The sequence below is a fragment of the Triplophysa rosa genome, linkage group LG21 (genome assembly GCF_024868665.1).
Source record: "Triplophysa rosa linkage group LG21, Trosa_1v2, whole genome shotgun sequence".
Lineage (NCBI taxonomy): Eukaryota > Metazoa > Chordata > Actinopteri > Cypriniformes > Nemacheilidae > Triplophysa > Triplophysa rosa.
In genome coordinates, this window is record NC_079910.1 from 8,948,509 (window position 1) to 8,972,418 (window position 23,910).

Genomic DNA, 23,910 nt, shown 5'->3' on the forward strand with positions numbered 1-23,910 from the left:
GCTGAGCTTTTGATTTACATATGTACACAAAAAAAGAAACAGTTTGGCCTCCACAGTGCAAATAGCCTACATCAGAAAGATACTTTCAAACATTTTTAAAAAGAGGTGCAATGTGCTTGATCATACAATATATTAAAATCTCATCAAAAATGATGATGGAAATAAATTGTGGTGATATAATATTTTTTTACAGTTTTATTGGCTTCGAAGCATTTTTAACATCCCTAGAGCAAATCAATAAAAAATCCTCTTCAGATACTAAAACACTGCTGTATCTATCTAGCTGGCATGAGATTGAAGATGAGGTTTTGGTGGGGGTGGGGAGTGTCTTTGGTGTTTGTGCATACCTTGAATTCTTCAGGTGTTGTCAACATGGCCCTTGCGGTAATTATGTCCCATTGAAGCCGGGTTCACTTCCTTACCTGCTATTTAGTTTTCATTTGAAGGAAATACCCTTGTGAACATCATTGAACAGACAGTATTGTTGCCTCTAGGTCATGTACAGTATGTTCGGTAAGTATTGTAGGCCAACCATTTTTTAGGATTTCCTTTTCTTAAATAGCCTATGAGATAAACAGGACAGCACGCCTTATCCGAATATTTGCAATATCCTTTCAGTGTCACCAAATGCAAACACGGGCTGAGCTCGGTGACATCTGCACTGCAGAGCCGAGAGATTCACAAGCTTGATTTATGCAACTATCCATCTTCCTCAAGGCTGAGGGCCAGAGGAGTAATATTGGCCTATAGCAGACATCCCACAGTCCAAACTGTGATGTAATTTACCCAATGTTCACACGTGTACACAAACACAAACGCACACTGGAGAAAAGCCCCTAATTGCCACCGATTCATAGCATATTTGAGTAATGCTCACAAGTAACAGAAAGCTTTCAGAACTATTATCACATTGTGTTCCTTGTATGTAATGTACATATAGCGAACCTAGATGTACACGCAAAATGCCAAATTATGTGGGTGTGGTTAAATTCACTAAATCATTATGTGGATCTTTTGTAATTCTGTCTCTTGTACTCTTGGCTGTCTGCAGCAGGTTGGTTGAGTCTGGGAAAACACACTATTCCACTCCTTCCATCCCCCCAATTGTACCCGGCTTATATGGATAGTGAAGGCGGGGGATTGTGTGCAGATGTGCTTGGAGAGTGGCCAGGCGCTTTGCCCTGAGAGAACATGTGGTCTGGGACTGTTTACGCTGGCACTGTCTCAAATCAACCCCCACACAACATGTAAGGCCTCACAGGACACCACACACACAGCTCTCTTTTCTCCACCGCCGTTCAAGAACGTTTCTGCTTACTGATCAACATCAGGGTTTGTGTGGGATAGTCAACCCCCCCCCCCTAAAATAAATTTCACCCTTTTACCCTCGAGTTGGTCCAAACCTGTATGGTTTTCTTTCTTCAGTATAAGTTTAGCAGGATGTCTTTCTTTAATAATAGTGGATGGGGAGCAGGAACTGTTAAAGGGATAGTTCAGACAAAAAATAAAATTCTTTCATCGTTTACTTATCCTCATGTCATTCCAAACCTGTATGACTTTCTTTCTTTTGCAGACCATATTTCTAGGACTCCTAGTGACTTCCACTGTATGAACACAAAACCACTGAGACATTTCTCAAAATATCTTCTTTTGTGTTCCACAGAAGAAAGAGTCACATACAGGTTTTGAGCAACATGACATGAACTAGCTATCCCTTTAAAGTCCAAATTTTTATTGCTGAACTTTTGGCTGACGTTTATTTTCCAAATAATGATTTTCTTTTCTTTACAGTATTCTTCAGTAAGCGTCTTCAGACTGGCATCATTTTTCACAGAAACAATGTGGCTCAAGGAATCGAGATGAATCTAAATGGCTCACATGCAACTGAAAAAAGCTTCACCCAAATTGGCGGCACGATCTTGTGCTGGGTGCGTTTCACAGACTGAATGCACAGACTGTCACAGATGCCTGAGGGAGAGGAGGTCATTAAGCATGCATGGTTGTCATGCTGTGTCAGACGAATAGCTTGTTTAGATGGATTTATACCCCGATGTACAATGAGCTTTATCTCCACCCCCAAGCCTTTCTCTCAGTGAAGCATGGAGAATAAGGGCAGATACATGTTGGTGCACGTGAATGGCCCGACATCTCTGCTTCGCTACTCACAGATGCTCCGTGCACATAACTGAAATGCTGCTCTTCATCCACAACATCTGCAGGCTGCACATCTTCCTTAAAAACGGCAGTGCTCCAATACCACATCACACAGTGACTGCGTCCCTTGTTTTGAGGTCTTTGTGGGCTGCAGATGTCTTTTAGCAGTGTCAGTTTTTTCTATTGACAAGCATTTAAAACGATTTTGTAATAGGAATAAGAACTGAAAATGTTTGAGATTTAAAACTGATTTATTTAAAAAATTGTGCCTTTAATGCCACCAAATTAAATAAAAGGAAATTACGAAAAGAGTGATTTTAGATAGAATGGATTACGCACGTTTGGTAACACTGTGACTCATATATTATGTGATATCATTTGAGCATTAGATCATTGAAATGGACTTCACCCAAACTGTAAAATGACTTGCGCTGACCCACTGTGACCCGGTTGTGAAGCACATCTGTAGACAATCTAGAAATACATAACAATGACAAAATAACTGTGTAGATCTGTGACAAAGTCTAAGCTGTACTTCATGCATCATTCTCGGCTGGGATTCAATGTAAAGTTCACGTTCCCAGGCTTTACTGTAAAGCAAGTGACAGCTGGGTGCATATGGAATATCCCAGTCATTTTTTGGGTGGGTTCTGTAAACCTTTCAACAACTGTGTGTGGTCTCAATGAGATTTAGAACGTGTACTCTGCAGAAACAGTAAAAACGCTGGTGTGTACTGCCACCCACTGGACAATAAAAATAAGAAAAAACCCACAAATCCATCACAATAATTCCATGCATTTATATTTATTTTCTCTGAACCTATTTCTATTTTTAAAACGTTGTTTACGTGCATTAAATTATTTAGCAATTTTGTCTCCAGAACATAAAGACACGTGAACTTGATGTCACAAAAGGGGCATCAAATTAAACCTGATCTGAAATAATTTCACAAATGCAATATTAACTATTACATTTCAATTTGATTATTTTATCTATTCAGGTTTTATTAATTCCCGATTAATATGATTCAGATCGTAGCAATTACTTATGCAATGAAATTTATTCACCGCTAGATGGCCCCTAGTCATTTGTGTAAAGAAAAAGGACAAAAGACGGATAATGAACAAAGAGATAACCACGCAACCTCTCTCTTAAATAAATGTCGGTATTGTGCTTTATTGCCATTGTTTGTAATTCTAGATTTGTATTGTATTGCCCAAGTATTTGGTGCTTAGTAGTGCACAGTGCAAAAAGTAGGCCAGAATTGTCCATTTTGCTGTCTTAATGATTTCTGCATGTGGCCGTTCATAACCAGATTGCATCTTAATTATTTTATAATTCTACACATACTACTGAGTCTGTTGTTGCTGTAGTAATAATAATAATAATAATAATAATAATAAAGATAAATGTTTTTTTTTACTTTTTTATAACAATATATTTTGCTATTATTATAACAGTAACTTTATTTTTCTTCAGCTCCTTTTATTATTAAAATTCCGAAACTATGCCGCCAAAAGCTGTCAATGAAAATGCATTACTGTGATCCATGATGAGAGAGCCAAGATGGCTGCCCGGTGGTCCGGTTTCCACCGAATAAAGGAGAAAACCAATTGGCAACTGTAAGCTGAGGCGCGCATGCGCAAGAGACCCGTGCCGCGTATCAGTTTTTTTTTGCCAAGGGTAAATACAAAGAAGTATAAAGTTTGGTAATTATACATTTCAAGCAAGAGTACAGATACAATACATTAGAAAATAAATTACAAGTAAATAAGTCGAAAAAACAACAATAACCGTGCCGCGTATCAGTTTTTTGACTCCCTGTCGAGGTGGATGACGTCATGTAACAAGCCACAGTCGAGTCTCCGCTTTCCCCCCTCACTCAAATTGTAGCCACCAGCATCAGAAGTGGTGGGGCACAGAAGGGAGAAGCCTTTTTTTATTTTTTCGGACTGTAAACAATTGCACCAAGGACCGCCAACTGACGATCTTGCATTTGTAATTACCCCGATTTGCCTAAAAGAATGATTTGATAAAAAAAGAGGACCGCTTTGATTTTAAGGCATTTTTTTAAAGACTTTACACACCTCTGTTTGCATGCTGTTATTCAGTAAGCAATATACATGACCGTGCATTCGCACAACACCTCGCCTCTTTAGGCTGGAAAAGCCCTTTTATATTTTTTTTAGCATAACGTTAACATTCTGCCTTCTTCATATATTGTCTGCTCAGCTACATTTGTTAGCGTGTCGGAGGGCGCAAAAAACAACAGGCACGGCGGACAATTGCGAGGTTTGGATGAGGCGTTTGAATCCAGCCTTACCAGCGCAGCCTTTACGTGAACAATTGCGATATTTTCATAGGCAATGCCATCTTGCAATGCAAACATGGTGGCTTTTGGATTGCTCTATCTTGGATTTTTCCTTACAGTGGAGGTTGTAGATCTTACACCAGCCATCGAACGTAAGTAACCGCGATAACGTGCTATTTTGTCAATAACGTATGCATGCATTTAGGACACAGACAGGCTGCAAAGTTTTCGGAGATGGCCTGGTAATAATGGCCAGACTACGTCGCGATGAAATATATATTTGTAGGTTGCTGCTTTCGACACATTTCGCATAGAATACATTTTGTAAGGATGAATATGAACGTATTTGTGCAGTTGTGTTATCACCTGTGCTGTGATTGCTACATCTGGCTGATCGTATCCTTGATGCTATCCTCATGCAGGCTACTGTTAATTTATTATGCAACGTTCGGCTTGGTACAAAGGCTGGCACTATCAGTATTTGGGTACAGGTCGCCCACAAGTGCTGTTTTAAGCGCGCTTGTACCTCACGGCTACAGATTAGAGATGTGGGAGTCGAGCTATTTCGTAATAGCGTAAAAGGCCAGAGATGTTCGCGGGAGCCGTTTTTAAATTTTAAACGACTGTTAACTTTAATTCTCTGCTTCACGTCACAATGGAATGGAATTGTTCCAGTATTGCGTTGAAACGGCCTGCTCGAGGCAAAGCCGCGCTCGCCACAACTCGATTTGCATGCAGGGGACATGCTCGATATTCCCGCATTCTTAGCGGTCTATTCAAGTGCGTGAACGGGCACATCCTCGGTAGTGCTTCGCGAGCACCTTATGATGCTGTAGTCGATCCTTTTCATATTTTGTTTGTACGTAAACATCATTATCGAATCGTTCTTATTTTCAGAATGCTTGTTATATGAACAATATATAAATTGTTTCAGAATGAACGTTATATATCAGATCTGCATGTGCTCAGTTCTTTATAGGGCCAAATACCTTTGACGTCTGTGACAGGAAATGTCTACATAGTCATCAAGATAACAGTGGGAGCAATACATTTAGTGTGAATAGAAGTGATTGGAATCGGTAACATACACTTATTCGTAATTGTAAGACACATTCGTTCATAAAAGGCCCACAAAAAAGATTTTAAGTCTTTTTTTAGCTAAAGAAATGCTGCCAACTGGAAGCCTTATGCTTTTATGTGACATCTACATAATTTATGCAACCATACTTTTTTAGTAGGGCCCAGAAAGCTGGCCTGCAAATGGCCCACATTTTGTGCACATCAGAATGTTACTCTTATGCCAGTTTGAATAGCGGGAAGTCTAAACGTTTTGGAGAATTTCATTATTTAGCCATTCATTTGGTAGTGCACATCAAGTGTCAAACTTCCGTCTTTATGTGCTCTTATTACTTAAAGTGAACATAAACACATTTTTTACTTTAAATGCCTTTTGAAGATTTTAAGAGTTAAGAAGTTTGATTCCTGAATTGTTTGACATGCGTGTGGCACTAATGTACCGATCCAGCATCATTTATATCATCTCTCTGATTTTGACTGTCTGTCGCGGTTGAGTCACCTCTGCAGAGCTCTGATAATAGGTTTAGTTGGGACCACAAGAAATGGGACAAGTGAACCTCAGCGGACTTCTGATGAACTTTTACTGTTATCTTGTCTAGACAGGATTCAGTGCCTGATGGATGTGGGTATTTTTTATTGTCCTGCAAGGTAAAGATAACTGTCGTAACTAGGGAACGCACGATAAATTATCGGCCATATCAGTATCGGCTAGAGATGCACCGATTGCAATTTTCTTTGCCGATTCCGGTTTCCGATTTTATTATAAGTGAAACCTGCCGATTCCGATTTTTGCCGATTCCGATTTTCTATCCACACACTATAATTGACAGTATACTGTATATAAAATCATATTAACTTTTCTTCAATGCACATTATTTTTATTTTCATTACATAAATTATTGAACATTACAATTTCCCCAAATGCAGTTCTCCAAGCTGCATTAAATTACAGAATCTTCTCTTTCCCAAACAACTCTTAAATTGACTAACTCTGTGACTGAAAAGAAGTACAAATAATAAAACATAACTAAACATGTCACTTAATTTACCTTTTTCATTTTTGTACTCATCTCACAAAAGTCTAAGATAACAATAAAGTACTTCAACTTTATTCTTGTCTGTTTCTGTTTATGAAACTAACATTGCTTTATTTAATTTTTTCTGAAATGTAAAATAAATTGTCTTTATCTTGGGTCTGTAGTATTAAAAGAAGTGGGTTGATTTTTGCTGCAACTTCAATAAAAAAAGTCTTATGAGTGAATTCTACTCTAAAGATGTATATGTATTTGCAGTTTTTTGTGTTAGTAAAGAACTCAATCAGATATATATCACATTTGGTTGATTTATTCATTTTTTTATATTTTTAAAAACAAGTAGAAGTCGTGTTGAATGTCATTTTACCTAGGTGAAATGACCACAGTTTTAACGTAAGACAAGCAATCATGTTGAATGGAATACGCCCTTTTCACAATGACGTCACTTAACTTCCGCCTTTTTGCAAAGCAGTGTATCATAACATCCGTCTAGCAACAAACAAGAAGGAGAAGAAGAAGAACTTCCGTTTTGCCGTCGCGCTGGAATTTAACAACAGTGAGAAAAAAAACTGACAGAACACGTATTGAAGTACTTATCCTAGCACCTTCGCTAACAGAAAAAGAAAACAAAACACTTACCTTCATAATCAAACAGGTACTGTTCAACGAAGAATTTGTATCCTTTCTCTAGCTTTGATCTTGTCCTTAGCGAAAATTTGTCTGCAAGACGTTGTACATCATCTAGACGTATTTGTGGCAGATGTGCAAGCCACTTGGTAAACTCCAGTCTGAGGCAGTGTTAATTTTGACAGCAAATTTTGATTTAGTTTTAGTCATAGTCTTTTGACGAAAATGCAATTTAGTTTTAGTCACATTTTAGTCAACCCCATCATTTTAGTTTTAGTCTAGTTTTAGTCGACGAAATATGAAAAACATTTTAGTCGAATAAATATACATTATATTTAGTCTACTAAAATCTAAATGGTTTAAATCATTTACTTGGTGTAATTAAATGTTCCATACAAAGATTCAACTGTTTTGACATAATTTACTTCACCTTAGAATGAAATTAAACCAGGTCATTACCTTTATTTTTCAGAAAATTCCAGTAACTAGATATGCATTGTTGGAACGCAGAGTATTAGACCATGAATGACATGTTCCAGTTCGTTCAATCCCATTTGACTCAATTGACTCGTTAAGTAGGGCGTATTCATTCAGTTCATTCAACCAATGAAACGCTCTGACAGGGCTCACACTCAAAGGCTATTGGCTCATGGCATGCCTATTTGAAGAAAGAGCTGCACTGTCTTTGCTTGAGACAGCAATGAATGAGAATAGCTTTCAAAAAGACATATTATATAAATTGTATTACATTTCTTTAGTCATGCAAACATGTTACATACTTGGTTGGAATGTACAGTTTGACTCACTTCATCACTTCTATAATCAGTAGAGGACAGCGCTGGTTTCTTTTGGCTGACTCTATGTTGCATTTCACGTTATGCAGCAGCTCGTGTTAAGTTAACATTGGCATATAAAACCTTTGAGCTTGCCTTCGTAATGTGTTTCGGGGTGACTCGCCTGCAGTCGCGCTTCAAGTTTGCGGCGTTTTACCGGCGATCGTGAAGAAAATAAGACGCTTTGTAACCCGCATGGAGACACAGAATACATGTGTGTGCTTCCCCTTCTCCCAGAGACTTCTCTCTGCCGTTTATATGAGATAAGCAGCACATGCGCGCAAACTGATGTCCGCCAGGTGGGACAAGAATATTTTCGTCTCGTTTTTATTAGTTGACGAAAATGTCAGTATATTTTTATTACAGTTTTCGTTATAATGCATTCATTTTTATTTAGTTATCGTCTCGTTTTCGTCAGTGAAAACATGTCGTTAACGAATACTTTTCGTCATAGTTTTCGTTAACGAAATTAACACTGGTCTGAGGCGCTAGCGGAAGTAACTTCTTCTTGAGTTTTACTGGCGGTTGGCAAATCAGCTTATAGGTGCATTACCGCCACCTTATGAACTGGAGTGCTAGCGGAAGTAATGATACACTGCTTCGCGGCAGAACGGAAGATGCGTGACGTCATGTGAAAAGGGCGTATTTACGTTTTTTTTACACAGAGTGAACGACTTCAACATGAGTTTAGCATGTGTCAGAGTTTAGCATGAAGCTAATAGCATCACTGTTAGCATACATACCCCATGTAGACGGAGCAGCGAGAGATGAACTACAGTCTGTACAATACATGATGCGTGTGTACGCGCGTGCAGTCATCAGATATGAGAGATGCGCGTCAGTCAGCAGAGACTCGCGGTCCGGTTGACACACATGCGAGTATAAACGAGCCGTGAAAGACAGGCTGTGCGCGCGCACGTTTACATGTTTACTTGCGGCTTTGAGTGTACTGACGGCTGTGACGTTCTTGCCCGCATTACGGGCAACAGAAGATCAGCTTGGAATCGGCGAGACGTGAGACTGGCCAGCGGGTCACCGGTCGGGCCGATCATACGAAAAACCGGCCGATTCTGTTCTCTGGCCGGTCAATCGGTGCACCTCTAGTATCGGCCGATACGATAACATTAAAAATGACCATTTACCGGCCGTTACCGATATGGCTGATAATTTATTGTGCGTCCCTAGTATAAAAAAATTTAAGCCGATATATTATAGCGGATAAATTATTAATAATTTCCTCTGGTTGAACCACTTCAGCTGCACGCTGCTCACAGTTAAAATCCAGTACAGTACTGTCTTTCTGTCATGATCATTCACTTACTGCTTTAAGCAAAACATTGTTCATGTAGTAAGTACTGTAGATATTTATGAATGTGTAAATAATAGGAACAAATGCAAATTTTTTGAAGCCGAATGCTTTCTGTCTTGAATGAGACCTGTTAGACTTGTGGCTATTGAGAACACCTTTCTGGGTTGCTCTGGAAGAACATCTTTAATTTGTTTATTAAATAAATATTATACCAGAAAAGTTAAAGAATCTCTAATTAGTGTAAAGTAGGCTTGGTACATGATTTTCAGGGGGGAAAAATACTTTTCAGTCTCAGAAAATTTTATATTACTATTTAGATGGTGTTTATCGGCCAATATATCGGTTATCAGCTTCCAATTTTCAAGAATTATCGGTTATCGTTATCGGCCAAAATTTACATATCGGTGCATCCCTAGTCGTAACAAATACATACCTGTGAACTGGAATATTCTGTCAGTTTATTGGTATGAAAATAACTTTTATTAACTTTTTTATGGCAATTCAAAGTTGCAGTTGACTTTGCCTACTTTCCATAAATGTGGAAGTGGTCTGGGTGATGGAGGTGGGCCAGTTCATGTGTTGTCTTGTTCCTCCCACCTCCTCCAGCCACTCTGAAACATCTGGAAAGAGAAGATCCATTAGCTTAGAAAGCATACGTAACATTAGGGGAGGCGTTAGAATACAGGCCATTATCATTAATCACATTTCAGTGTGATGCGCGTGATCGCTCTTCGGTGTTTCTAATGTCGGTGGTCAGTGATCACACGCAAAATGACTCGCGCATGCAGTGGCGTAACTGTCAATTGGGGAAGGTCACTTGACTGTTGCGGTGCATTACACTTAAAAACAGTTTATTCATATAACATAAAATGTCACTTGTTCGTTGGTATACGCGTTTTTGTGCTTTGACACTGGATGCGCAAGCAAGCGCCGCGAGCGCGGATGATGCACGCATTTCATACTGTCCACGTATCTGGAGTCGCGGCTCTCTGTCTTCAGCGAATATAACTTACGAGTGTGAGCAACGGGAGATGGTGAGAAAGTGGCACATCCTGCGTTTTCCAGGAGTTTTAGATGTTAATGGCCCCTAAACAATACACACCTTCCGCAAGCATTTCTTCCAAAAAGTGGTGGGGACATGTCCCACCCGGCAATTACGCCTATGTGCGCATGTATTTTAATGTTGGGCTTGTCTGAAAGACAACATCAGTCTCTATACAAAGTAGTAATTGTGAATGATCCGCGGGTCTGTCAGTGATGGTAAACTGCACAGTTTTCAGTACTATCTCATGCTGAAGATGACGTCCCTGCTGACATCCTATTTATGTTTTCAATTAGCCTAATATGATAGCCAATTCCATACTACATTGTCAGACCTTTAGCTATTTTGTGAAACAGATAATTATTACCAAGACATTATTAGACGGGTAAAAGTAAATAGATAAATGATTTAAAATGAATGATTGACGACGACGTTGTTGTTGTTATTATTAGGGCCTATTTATAACATTTCCATCTATATACTGTATTTACTTAATAAAAGTAAACCAAATAAATGCATCATGAATAATAAATCTTTATACAGTAAACGCCTAAATAATTAGGGTTTTAACCTCGTTTTAATGTCAAGCTGTCATGTGTGAATTAAAGTCCTTGGACTGGTGTTTTTCACCTCATTTTGGCACAATGAAAGTGGCAACTCTACATGTTACAGAGTTTGCTTAGTTGCATCTGAAAAGTGGAACAAAGAATTTCAGGTAATTCAAATAGACCCACAATTATAGGCTAAATAAAAGGCCTCAAGCTGGAGGTTCAATCTGGGCTGTTTTATATTCAACTTTTTGAGTGGTAGATCTTGCCTTTCAACAATTCTGAGGTCGGGGATCATGGGCTCATAAAGGTTGGTGACCACTGCTCCAGAGGTTCCAACAATCCTCTAATAGTCTGAAATAAGTGCACGAATCCTCCCACATTCATGCATTAATACATCTGCTCATACATTTGGTGTTCATTCAGCCGTATGTTTCTCCCACACCATCTCTGTCCCATCTGAGGAACGGAAAGGGCTGCATTATAAACGTCCGGGTAACATTCTCATTGGGGCTTGAATTTCTTTTGTTGTCACTGTGGATTATTGTTAATCAGTGTTTTCTTGCACGTCGAAGAGCTCATGAATGACAGGGTCTGTTACATAACCTTGAATGAAAACGGCTTGCGCGCCAGATATTTAAATGTGACCACTTGAGGAAGTTGACGTTTTGAAAGCGCCTCTGACATGCTGTCAATTACCACAGGAAATACTTTGCACTTTTGCTTTAATTTAGGGATGCACCGAATCTAAAATTCTTGGCCGAAGCCGAACATGATGTGAAACACTTGGCCGAAGGCCGAATAATACCGAACACCGAATATGGTTTTTGCATTTCTTCTATTTATTAAGCTATTTTTTCACTATTGCACAAACTGAATAGTCAAAATTTGCTTTTAAAAATTTGTCTTGCTTTTCAATAAAATACAATACAACTTAATATAAAATTGAGCAAAACAAAATACATTAAAACAAAAAATTTAATAGCCTATATTAATTAGGCCTATAACTGACTTGTAAAATAATGTAATGTAAGTTACTCTGTACCCCTACAACAAAACAGTTCATTAAAAAGTGTCATTCCACATTAGGCCTATAAACTAAAAATACGAATAAACTAAAACTGTTGGATTATTATAGGCTACGTGGCAAAATGATTTTAAGAAAAATAAACATCCAACAAGCTATTCTGACTGATGCTGAATGACAAACTCCGCCCACAAAAGCTGACTGTTCTCTGGTGCACTCGTGGCCGGGATGCACAGAACATACTTTGACAAGTTGTTTAGTACAGGGAACTGTGTGCGCGTGTACCCGGTCCTACTCGCCCCGCTCTGCGCGGGCCTCGAACCGGCGTCGGTCCGGATGGGAGACGGGCGCTCTAACGAGGAGGCTACAGACCGCAGTCTCTAGCGTCTGTCGCTAGAGCGTCTCTGTTGGTCGGGGAGTGAGGTTTACACACTGCACAGCTCTTCACTAGCTGGCTTCCGTTACACGCGCGACCACTGTAAAGACGCTTTCATTCGGAAATTTACTTCCGTGTGGCAAGTCCCGTGCTGTGTCTTTCTCTGACACCTTAAAATGCTCCACACACACACTGCCAAAATGTTTGCGGCATTAATAAAGCGCACGTCTCTCTCTCTCTCTCTCTCTCTCTCTCTCTCTCTGCGCTGGTTGCTAGTTGATCGTTTCTCGAGTCATGTTCGATAAAATTTATTTGGCCATTTCACATATTCGGCCGAATACCGAACATGCGTTTTTTGCTATTTTCGGCCGAATATATTCGGTGGCCGAACATTCGGTGCATCCCTACTTTAATTTGTAAAAACAGATGAAAATTGTTTCTACCGTAATGTGCTTACAATGGAAGTCTATGGGGCAAGGCAATGGTTCAAAATAAATGTTATAATACATAAAGTAAAGTCACGACGAAACCAAATAACAATCAGCAATGTCTTGACTCGTAGCCTTGCATTGTACAGTAGTTTTCTTTGTGTGGTTTTTTGTTTGTTTACTGAGCAATAGGTAAAAAATGTTTTTATGTCGTGTCCACAGCATGTCTCTAAACTGTCTGTAGAGCTTAACTTGTATTGAACCCAGAGCATTCCTTTAAGATTAATCACAGCTTTGAAAGGAAATCTGATTTTATGCAGTTTATTTTTATCGGTGTACAAAAATTGTCTCTTGAAAAAAGAAAAGCACAATGTAATGGCATTGAATTGCGCAGCTGGAGTCTCACCACCCAGAGCCCGCAGAGGCTCTAATCTTTCTCTTTTAACCTTCCCTCTCCCTGGGAAACACGCTAGATTTATCTGCCACTGAGGACTAGACCCGGATTTGCACAACCGACTAGACTGCGTTTTTCTGCTTTGGTGGTTTATGTGTGTATAGTTGAGGATGAAAGGATATTGTTGACAGTGGTGGGCTGAGTTTGCTGTAATAGATGTTTACTGTTTGCAGCATTAGTGTTTACTCTATTCAGCTGCTTGAATCAGAAGGACGTGACTGCATGTAGCAAAATCCAGGAAGGTGGGAGCTCAGCTGTTAACATGTTAGTGACAGGAAACAAAAGTGGGTGGTTAGCAAATGCTTCTGTCAACTCTTAAAGGAGACATCAGATGAAAACCCCACTTTTTCTGTGTTTAAGTGCTGTAATCGGGTCCCCGGTGCATCTAGCAACCCAGAAAACGTGAAAAATAAGAACCCATTAAGTTTGTTTTGGTGTGCCTTTCCCTGCAAGCATTGTGAGAAATCGAGCCGTTCAGATTTCGCTCCGATTGTGACGTCCAAAGCGGGTTTTATTATAATGTTACTGCTAGAGATGCACCGATTGCAATTTTCTTTGCCGATTCCAATTTCCGATTTTATTACAAGTGAAACCTGCCAATTCCAATTTTTGCCGATTCCGATTTTCTATCCACAAACTATAATTGACAGTATACTGTATATAAAACCATATTAACTTTTCTTCAATACACATTTTTTTATTTTCATTGAATAAATGATTGAACATTACAATTTCCCCAAATTTCCCTAAATGCAGTTCTCCAAGCTGCATTAAATTACAGAATCTTCTCTTTCCCAAACAACTCTTAAATTGAATAACTCTGTGACTGAAAAGAAGTACAAATAATAAAATATAACTAAACATGTCACTTAATTTACCTTTTTCATTTTTGTACTCATCTCACAAAAGTCTAAGATAACAATAAAATATTTCAACTTTATTCTCGTCTGTTTCCGTTTATGAAACTAACATTGCTTTATTTCATTTTTTCTGGAATGTAAAATAAATTGTCTTTATCTTGTGTCTGTAGGATTAAAAGAAGTGGGTTGATTTTTGCTGCAATTTCAATAAAAAAGTTAAAAAATCTTATGAGTGAATTCTACTCTAAAGACGTATATGTATTTGCAGTTTTTTGTGTTAGTAAAGAACTCAATCAGATATACATCACATATATTGGTTGATTTATTCATTTTTTTATATTTTGGATTGTTAAAAACAAGTAGAAGTCATGTTGAATGTCATTTTACCTAGGTGAAATGACCACAGTTTTAACGTAAGACAAGGAATCAGGTTGAATGGAATTTACGTTTGTTTTACACCGAGTGAACGACTTCAACATGAGTTTAGCATGTGTCAGAGTTTAGCATGATGCTAATAGCATCACTGTTGGCATACATACCCCATGGAGACGGAGCAGCGAGAGATGAACTACAGTGCACCTTTTTGTCTGTAAAGTACATGATGCGTGTGCAGTCAGCGGATATGAGAGATGCGCGTCAGTCAGCAGAGACTCGCGGTCCGGTGGACCCACATGCGAGTATAAACGAGCCGTGAAAGACGGGCTGTGCGCGCGCACGTTTACATGTTTACTTGCGGCTTTGAGTGTACTGACGGCTGTGACGTTCTTGCCCGCATCACGGGAAACAGAAGATCGGCTTGGAATCGGCGAGACGTGAGACTGACCGGCCGGTCACCGGTCGGGCCGATCATATGAAAAACCGTCCGATTCCGATCTCTTGCCGGTCAATCGGTGCACCTCTAGTTACTGCCCCTTAATCTACACAGTTCCACCCACCGCGCTCCGCCATTGTTGTTTTCACAAGCGACAGCGGTGTACGTGACGCCATGGCTAAAGTTCAGGGACAACATGCAATGTAGTCCAAACCTAGCAAGAGACAGGAGTGGATTTACTTTATTTTTGGTGGAAATCCATCAGAAACCATAACATTTGCTGTGACTGATTTTTTGTCTCTGGATGAATGATTTGAGACGTTTAAGACGAAACTAACCGCAGAGGAATTAAGGAAATATCATTTAGCTAAACCATTGCCACTACACGTGTGTTGTGTTGACACACCGGACAGAAGGGGGGTGGGGTTCGCTGTAACTCATTATCAGTTAAAGAGACATGCACCGAAACGGGTTGCTGTGAGCATACTTGTTTTTGACGAGGCAAGAAGGGTTTTGTATACACAGCCATTGAGTGTTTTTAAGCAAAATATGTTCCAGACATTTCATGAAGACCCTAATAAATCATACCAACTTGTTGAAAGTGCTCGTCTGAGGAGACCTTTAAGGTACTTTTTAGTTTGATGTTTTAAGTTTTGTCTACAGTGGCCCGAGATGTTTATGAGGATCTGATGGCTTTTAAAGGTTGTGTGCTAATTGATCCCATCTTTCTTTTTTGCGTGAGGAGCAAACAAGGCAGCTTAAATATTGAGACCAATTGACATGTTACCTCAACATCCCACACTGCCATGCTAGAACTCTTCCGCATATACTTGCTCATTCTTCTCGCAAGTAATTGTATTTTGAGGTCTTGGGTGGTTATAGAGCTAAGGCATCACTTTTTGTTACTGTGCTGAATTTGTTCACCTATAAATGATAATATTGTATCCCAGTTTGCATGTTTTCCAGTTTTATTATATTACAATAGCAGCCACAACATCCAGTCTCATGGAAATTCATAACTATTTTGCGAATTTGATTGAATTTGTATGTTTTATTACGGTTTGCTTTCACATCAGTGACATTAGGTTTAGGGGAGGGGCTTCCATATTGCTTTATTTCTAATAAGCGTACGTTTTTGTATGATTCACATTTTACGAATTCATAAGTATTAGCCACCTCGTACAATAGTCACGAATTCCTGTGAGAACATCCTACAAAATATTTTTTGTGTTCTGTGGACAAAAATTGCCTTTTTTTATACAGGTTTCATCAATGTAAAGTTTGGGTGCTTTTTCATTTTTTGGTGTACTGTTCCTTTAAGAGACCATTCTCCTGTTTTTCTTTCAAATCTTCAGAAGGCACTAACTTATGGAAGCTTTTCTGTTTTCAACACAGTGTTTGTGGGGTCACAGCTTCTCACAAATCCAGCATCTGTCTGAGAAGAATGTTAAAGAATAAGTTAAGGAGATAAATAACGGTTTACTAGAAACTTACACATGAAGGTCATGAAAATGACCACGCCCTCAATTGTTCTTTTGCGGTTGACTTGTAATCAGCCACCATGTTGTTTATTAGAAATGACCAGTATTAGAAAAAAACAGGTGTTCTCAGGTCATCATAACTCACCTTTAATAGTTTCATTGGTTTAGTTTAAACCTGGTAACATGTCTGGGCGACTTCTCTGTGCTGGAGGACAATCCACATAAATCCTGTTTATTGCTTTATGTGCAGTGCCAGATTTAAAACATACAAATAAGGCTAGAAACCCTTTGTTATATCTTTGTGAATACATGGAACAGGCATAACCGACACTTTGGCAGGATCATTAAGATTTAACGGACAGGAAGAGTTCTGCATTTTGAAGTTAAAAAGAACCGGTTTATCCATGCACAATGTGGAGTTTATTTGTAAATGCAGTTGAGGTGGTCGGCAATGTTTGGTTTTCCAATTATATTTATTTCCCCATGAGCAAGAAACCAAAAAATCCCAATAAAGTTAGAATACAAAAGTCCATAATGTGGACTTTTGAATAAATTGACTAGTTCTTTGTGAATTATTTTTGGATGTGTTTAGCTAACACAATTAATTCCTGGTAGGAATCAATCAGGGTAGGTCAAAATTGGGGAAAAGTATAGACGTCGATTTTGATGTTCCCTCAAGCTGATACGCTTAAAGACCAAGCAGTTACAAAGTTGACAGATCTTGCTCTTCCAGTTTTAAACGTCTTACAGAACAATAAATCCAATGTGCACTTTGGAAGAGAAGATTCCACCTATCTTATTTGCTCACTGATAACACATTGACATTATATAACTGTATATTTGGAAAGTGTGTACCTTCTTTAGAACCTGAAAGCTGTAAAATCCTTGGGTTTTTATATAGGCACAGATGTATATAGAGGTCTATTTAAGACTAGAAGTGAAGTCATTTGGATTGAGTACTGGTATAGATAATAAAGTAGATTTAGCTAGAGATATGAACCCTCTCCATGAGACAGAAACGGATATCCAGTGCGCAAAATCCAGCTTCACCTTTGCAAACATGGATACAAAGTTAGCTTTGTATATTTGCTTAAATTAAGTCCCGCAAAATTATCATCATGAAATGCAACAGTGTGCTACTGTGGAACAGAAAAGAGGTCCTGTTGAGAATCCGGCCAAAACCATTAGAGCCTGTTATTTAGTTAAATTAACTTTATTTGGTGCCTCATTCAAATCAAGCAACAGTAAACGCCATTCATCCTGTAATCTTCCCAAACCAGCTTCCTTCCAAATTGATCTTGATTTCATCTCTGCCGTCAGTTTTTTAACACCCATGTTGTCTAGGGTGACCATATGAGCCATTTCTAACGGACGCGTCCTTGCCAGGATTCAGATGCGTCTTCCGGGAGTCGCATATGTCATCGAGGTTTATTATTTCAGGTTTTATTTTATAAAGGCAGCCGTTATATTTCAAGGTAAGAATGACTACAATGAACTACAATGATTATACGTCTTAAGCAATGTTAAATGTTAATTTTATGATTCTTTTTTACTGAAATGTGAGAACCTCGATGACGTATGCGGTCAACAAATGCGACTCCCAGAAGACGCACCCAAATCCTGGCAAGGACGCGTCCGGGAGAAATGGCTCATAGGGTCACCCTAATGTTGTCTGTGTGCTTGGACATTTTAGTGAGGGTGCAAGCAGGAATGTTTGGTGTTTTTTATGTGCACACTTGGTCATGTTGAGATTGACTTTTAAGTATTGATTTTAAAACTTAAGGCTGCAATTCAGAGTCTGTGTAAACAATTCATCACAATCCATTGATAAGAGAAAAGACTTTATAATGATTATAACTGATAGTATTAGCATTAGCAAATAACGTTAATGCTGCGTACAAATTTGCCTATAGACTGTTTCATCCCTCAGTTAACTTCCGGTTTGTGTTTGGCTAATGTCTAATAATATAAGTATTTATGTTTAATTTAATTTGTTAATATTAATTTATATGATTATTTTACTGTATATTAATTGTATTGAATAAACAATTTGTTGAATTTTGTTGTATGTTAATTTTATTAAATAAACAATTTGTTGATTGGGTCCTGTAGTTTTGACGCATTTATAGAAACCGTATGGTACATTGACATCTGGCGGTTGAGCTTGGTATCTAAATTCAAAATATTGGAGAGACAAGTTTAACTAAGTAATGGTTCTTCTCGGTTTCTTTTGATTGTTATCAGAAATAATCTAAAGGCGCTCTACTGTTTGTGAATGTGTACCGGAAGTTAAGATGGGCTCACAAAAGTGTGCATGCGCAGTAACGTTTGTTTATGTTGTTAAGATGAAACCGTCTATACTATGCACTAAAAGTATACTGTTTTTGTCATGGAAAAGTATATGCATTTTAGTTTGTAGCAAAACAATATGCATGCACTGGGACATACTAACAGGAAACGGAAGCGGCCGTTGTTGCCTATACAACATTGTGGCCATTAACTGTCACACACATCAAAATACAGCTCTTCTTTCCTTTTAAGTATTTATTAATTTATTGTTTAGTATGTAATGTTAACTCTATTAATTTATGTTTAGCTTCCTCTGTCACCTGCAGTTCTGTGAGGCAGGCGGACATTCCTAAAGGGAGGAAAGCAGTGCGAGTTGATGAGAAACAGCTCTGCCTCCGATGTCTTTCCATGATTTTTCTTTCTCTCTATGCTTGAGTCAATACAATCGACAACTTATAATTACAAACAGGACCTTCAGGAATTTTCCTGAGAATGCAACTGCTTGCATAACGGAATTCCTTCATAAGGAATAAGCACAGTGTTTCATGAATCTTCAGGCATTGTAAAGCCAAGTAGAACCATGTACTTGTCATTTCAGTTTGACTTTGTTTCAAAAATCGATAGTGGCTTCCAGAGACCCACTAAACCCAAGGACCTGGCTTTACAAGCCCATGTCCTTACAGAGGACGAGTCTACAGATGAAATCAATTAAAAGGTGCTGGAATGTGTGGCCGAGGCCTGGAGATGATTTAGAGGGGCGGTACGCCAAGTGGGGGGAAGCTGAGACTTGAGGGCCGGAAAGTGGGTCACGCTCTGCACAGCTGGCCTCCCTGCCGCCATGACATGTGAAGGTAGTGTGGCAGCGGCTTGTCCGAATGGGATCCTCAGATGAGATACGTCTTTGGATAAATGAAGAGCGTACCCAAAAATGACATGTCACTAATGCTTTTTAACTCTGATTTTCTTTTTTAAAGTTGAGAGAAGTGTAATCTTTTGTTAAAGAGTACATTCCTCGAGATCATAAAAAATACATTTCATGAAGTGTTTAATTTTGCCGTGTTTGAATGTAAGCAATCTGCCAAGTTGTAAATCCGAAGGTGAACGAATAACAAAGTTATTAGCTTATAAAAAAGGTAATCGACTCTGAATCACGCGAACAAGCCATGACCTGTCCGAATCTTTAACCACAATGTACCTACGTCACTAGAAAAATCCCCGCCTACTGACTGCGAAAACTTAACTCTCTCCTCCCCAAACACTGTACTAGCTCGTTCGTGACGTGTGCATCATGTCTAAGAGAAGCTGTGTTCTATGTAGTGAAACTAAGTCAGTCTTATTCTGACGAAGAACTTCTGAGGAAAAAATGGTTACTATTTATTTTTCAAACGACACCAAAGGAGTATAAACCGAACGTTTTACTTTGCGCGCGTCATTTTACCGAAGATTGCTTCATCAATCTTGGCGCCTTTACTGCAGGATACATTAAACGTCTTTCCTTAAAAGATGTTGCAATACCAACTTTATTTGGACCTGTAAGCTCCACCGAATCACAACCTGTAAGTGTGACTCTTTATTTTTGTCTTTACTTAAAATTAAATTTGTGTGACGTTATCTCATGTCTGTGTTTAGCTAACGTTACCGTTATTTTTGGGGTTGTTACTGTTTGTTTACCTAACGTTAGCTATAAACTCGTTGCGCTAATGTAAGTGTTCAACCATATTAACTCGCAAAGTCTTTATTTCAAGAACTGCGTGGTGTACTATAGTTATAATAACATCTGAAGATACGAACACCGTACACTGTATGCCGTGATAACTAACTGTTACAAGAGAAGTGTCTAAAACAGTCCTTTTTCTTACTGGCATCTGTATAAGGATTAAAGAATGATTCGTCAGACTCGGGCTCGAACTGGTAAGGTAAAATCGACGCCATCTCTCTCTATACACTGTTAATATCCAACCACCTGCAAACCGTAATACAGCAGTAATGATAGGCGGTCCATTTGCGACACATGCTGAACGCGTTTGACCAATCACAGCAGACTAGACCATTTGACCAATCACAGCAGACTAGACCATCTGACCAATCACAGCAGACTACACTATCTGACCAATCAGATCAGACTACGCTGGCGGAAAGGCGGAGATTACACAGATGAATCGCGGAACGAATCATTTGAGAGTCAGTCAAGAAGTAAGGTAATAAAAACTGCTTATTATTACGAAATAATAGTATTTTTACATCATGTATGTACATAAACTTGTTGTCGGACACTCCATAAACCAAAATAAGCCCTTAAAAATATTGAGGAATGTACTCTTTAAAGAAACAAAAAGGCTTAAACTACACACGACTCATCATTATTTGATTATGACATCGATTTGTAATTAAACAGCACTTTTGATGGATTATACCATTAATGGCTTAGTCATTGTTATATAAATCATGGCAGAGACCTCCGGCATTAGCAAGAGGTGTCCACAGAATCATAAATAAAAGTAAATAAAGAATTAGTCAGTCCGTACTTTCATTTGAGTGCACAGGGCTCCTGAGTTTCTGCACAACGGATATTTTCCAATTTGCTTGTCTGATGCTTTACAGCTGATGTGTAAAGGGGCTCCGACATTCCAGGTATTCCGTAAATAAACCAAAGACCTGCCGCGGTTTCGATTTAGCCAAGTACAACTTAACAATTGCAATTTTAAAATCCTCAAATCTTGGCTTCAAGTCCTGGGACCAAAGTAACTCTTTTTGTTCTATGAGCAAGGAATATGATTACAATTTAGGTTTTCAAAATTTCAATATTTTCGATTTCGATTACAGCTTTAAAGGGATAGTTAAACTTAAAATAGAAAATTCCTTCATTTACTCACCCTTATTTCATTCCGAACCTGTATGACTTTCTTTTGTGCAGAACACAAAAGATCCGGACATGTATAAAAGCTCATCATGCCTGTATTATGAAACCACGCGTCACACAGAAATCCAGACTCCAGGGCCTGCACTGATAAATTCTCCATGCCGAGCATCCGCAATATATAACATCCATTAGCACTTTTAGTCTCCAAACGTAACAAATCTGAAAATATGAATATATTCCCCATTGGTTACATCGTCGGACTTGTAAAGGAATCATGTGTCATCATTGTTTTAAACAAATATGCATGCAGCGCATCGCATCGCGTTGTTCATCCGGTAAAACTGTGATCCTTCTTTAGTAAAATGAGCTCACATACACATGATTCATATTTGACAAGCACGCGGTAGTTTTATTTCACCGGTTAATCGTGTCTACCAGTATATCGCCCACCCCTAGAACCTTGATAATCAAACAACATTGTCTTCAAACAGTTGAAGGCAATATGGACCAAAGGCACTGAGACGGAATGAAATATTTTTAGATGGACTTGGACTATCCCCACACACATGGGAATGTGCTGCTATTTGGTAAAGGATGGCAGTTTTTCCATTTTAATTTACACAGGTTTTCACTCTATGTTGCATACACTGACATTTGAGTTCATTTGACTATTACTATATGCAGGAACACAGTTTTGGGACATGGTCTCCTTCATCTGATACAGTTCATCTCTGACAAATACAGCATGCGATTCATCCTGCATTCAGCCTAGAGGGTATATGGATATGCTCAGAGAAAAGTAATGTGTAAATGATTGGTTTTGAGCCTCATTTCGTTGTAATTTTATCTCATTAGACACTGGCCTCTTTCTGCTCAATACACCACAGAGATTTGTCCCAGAAAATGAACATCGCAGGACATGTTTGTAAACTGGTTAAATGGACAGAATAGAAGATGCAAAACACTTTTTAAGAAGAATACATTGCAATTTTAAAAGATTTGGGACAGTCATTTCCTCACCCTCATGTCTTTCTGTACCTACACTCTTAAAAAAAGTGCTTCAAAAGGTTCTTCGATGCCATAGAGAACCATAAAGGTTCCATAAAGAACCTTTAACAACTGAAGAACCTTTCTGTTTCACAAAAGGTTCTTCAGATTATTAAAAGTAAGAAAGAGATGGTTCTTTAAAGAACCTTTGTTCTCCTAGTCCCCATGACAGTTCTATTGTGTTAATTCAGATACTTTTCTAAACTCGTCTTTTGATGATTTACAGAGTCTAGTTTGCTCTCAATCTCTGTGTAGAAACAGCATTTGTTATAACAACTTGCTGCTGCTGTAGTGTGCAGGCCTGGCCAGTGTACCTTTTTGGGATGCTTCTGATGTTTGCAGTTGGGTGCCGTCCCGGAGGGACAAATAAAAGCCTTCTTCATTCCCCACCATGCACCCAGATGCTCTGCAATGATTAACAGTCCCCTTGGATTTGCACCTTCAAAAACTTGTCAGTAGTTTGGCTTGGCCTTTGGAAAAAGCAGGGGTCTGAATTAACAATCCGGATCTCTGTCTGAAATATTTCAGTGAGCTTTGAAAGAAGGTGAGCTCTGTGGGAAAAGTGTCCAAAGCTCTCGGTTCCCCTAACGACCCCACAACCTCCAATTAGAGTCAGGGGCTGTCATCGCGGTCACCTGGCGTCACTGTGTGAACGTTTGTTAAATTTAGACGTGCTGTGTTTTTTGTGTTTGGTTTCGGGAAGTAGCCTGAGTGCTCTGAATGACCTAGTTATTGGCACTTGGAAAAGCCAATCGCTGTGTTTATAGCGTCATAGAATCAATCTGGTTGGCTGTCATGTAGTGGATCACATTTAAGGGACAGTTGACCCAAAAATATAAATTCTGTCCGTCATCATTTACTCACCCTCGAGTTGTTCCAAGTATTAAGATATTTGAAAGAATGCTTGTAACCAAACAGTTCTTGGCCACCATTGACTACAATCGTAGGAAAGTAGTCAAAAGTGCCCCAGAACTGTTTGCTTTCCTACATTCTTCAAAATATCTTCTTTTGTGTTCAACAGAACGAAGAAATGTATAAAGCATTTTCCCTACTATGGTAGGAATACACATACACAGTAGATGCTTTCTTTTATTTTTAAAATTTTAATTTAATTTCCCGTTTTAGGAACATTATATCCAAGCTTCAATGAACTACATACAGAAACACCACCCACTGTTTCACTTTACCGTGAATTACGCCATATAACAGAACTCGGAGACGGGTTGAGAAGTGTCTTTTGCAGAACAGAAGCAGTCGTCTGGCTTTCTCAGCACTTTTGAAAACGTACAGAGACGTGATTGCGCTAAACACATCCCCCTTCTCTCTTTCGATTGCAGTCAC

The 23,910-nt window shown here is 38.8% G+C and overlaps 1 protein-coding gene across 1 annotated transcript in view; it reads left to right on the forward strand.

The window, feature by feature from the left end:
• Window positions 1–4,038: 4,038 nt before the first annotated feature.
• lrp1ab (low density lipoprotein receptor-related protein 1Ab) overlaps window positions 4,039–23,910 on the forward strand; it is an 89,050-nt gene continuing 69,178 nt past the window's right edge. The window contains exon 1 of the mRNA XM_057319234.1: window positions 4,039–4,618. Within this exon, the coding sequence (XP_057175217.1) occupies window positions 4,522–4,618 (97 nt within the window). The 5' untranslated portion in view covers window positions 4,039–4,521. The remainder of the gene's footprint in view (window positions 4,619–23,910) is intronic.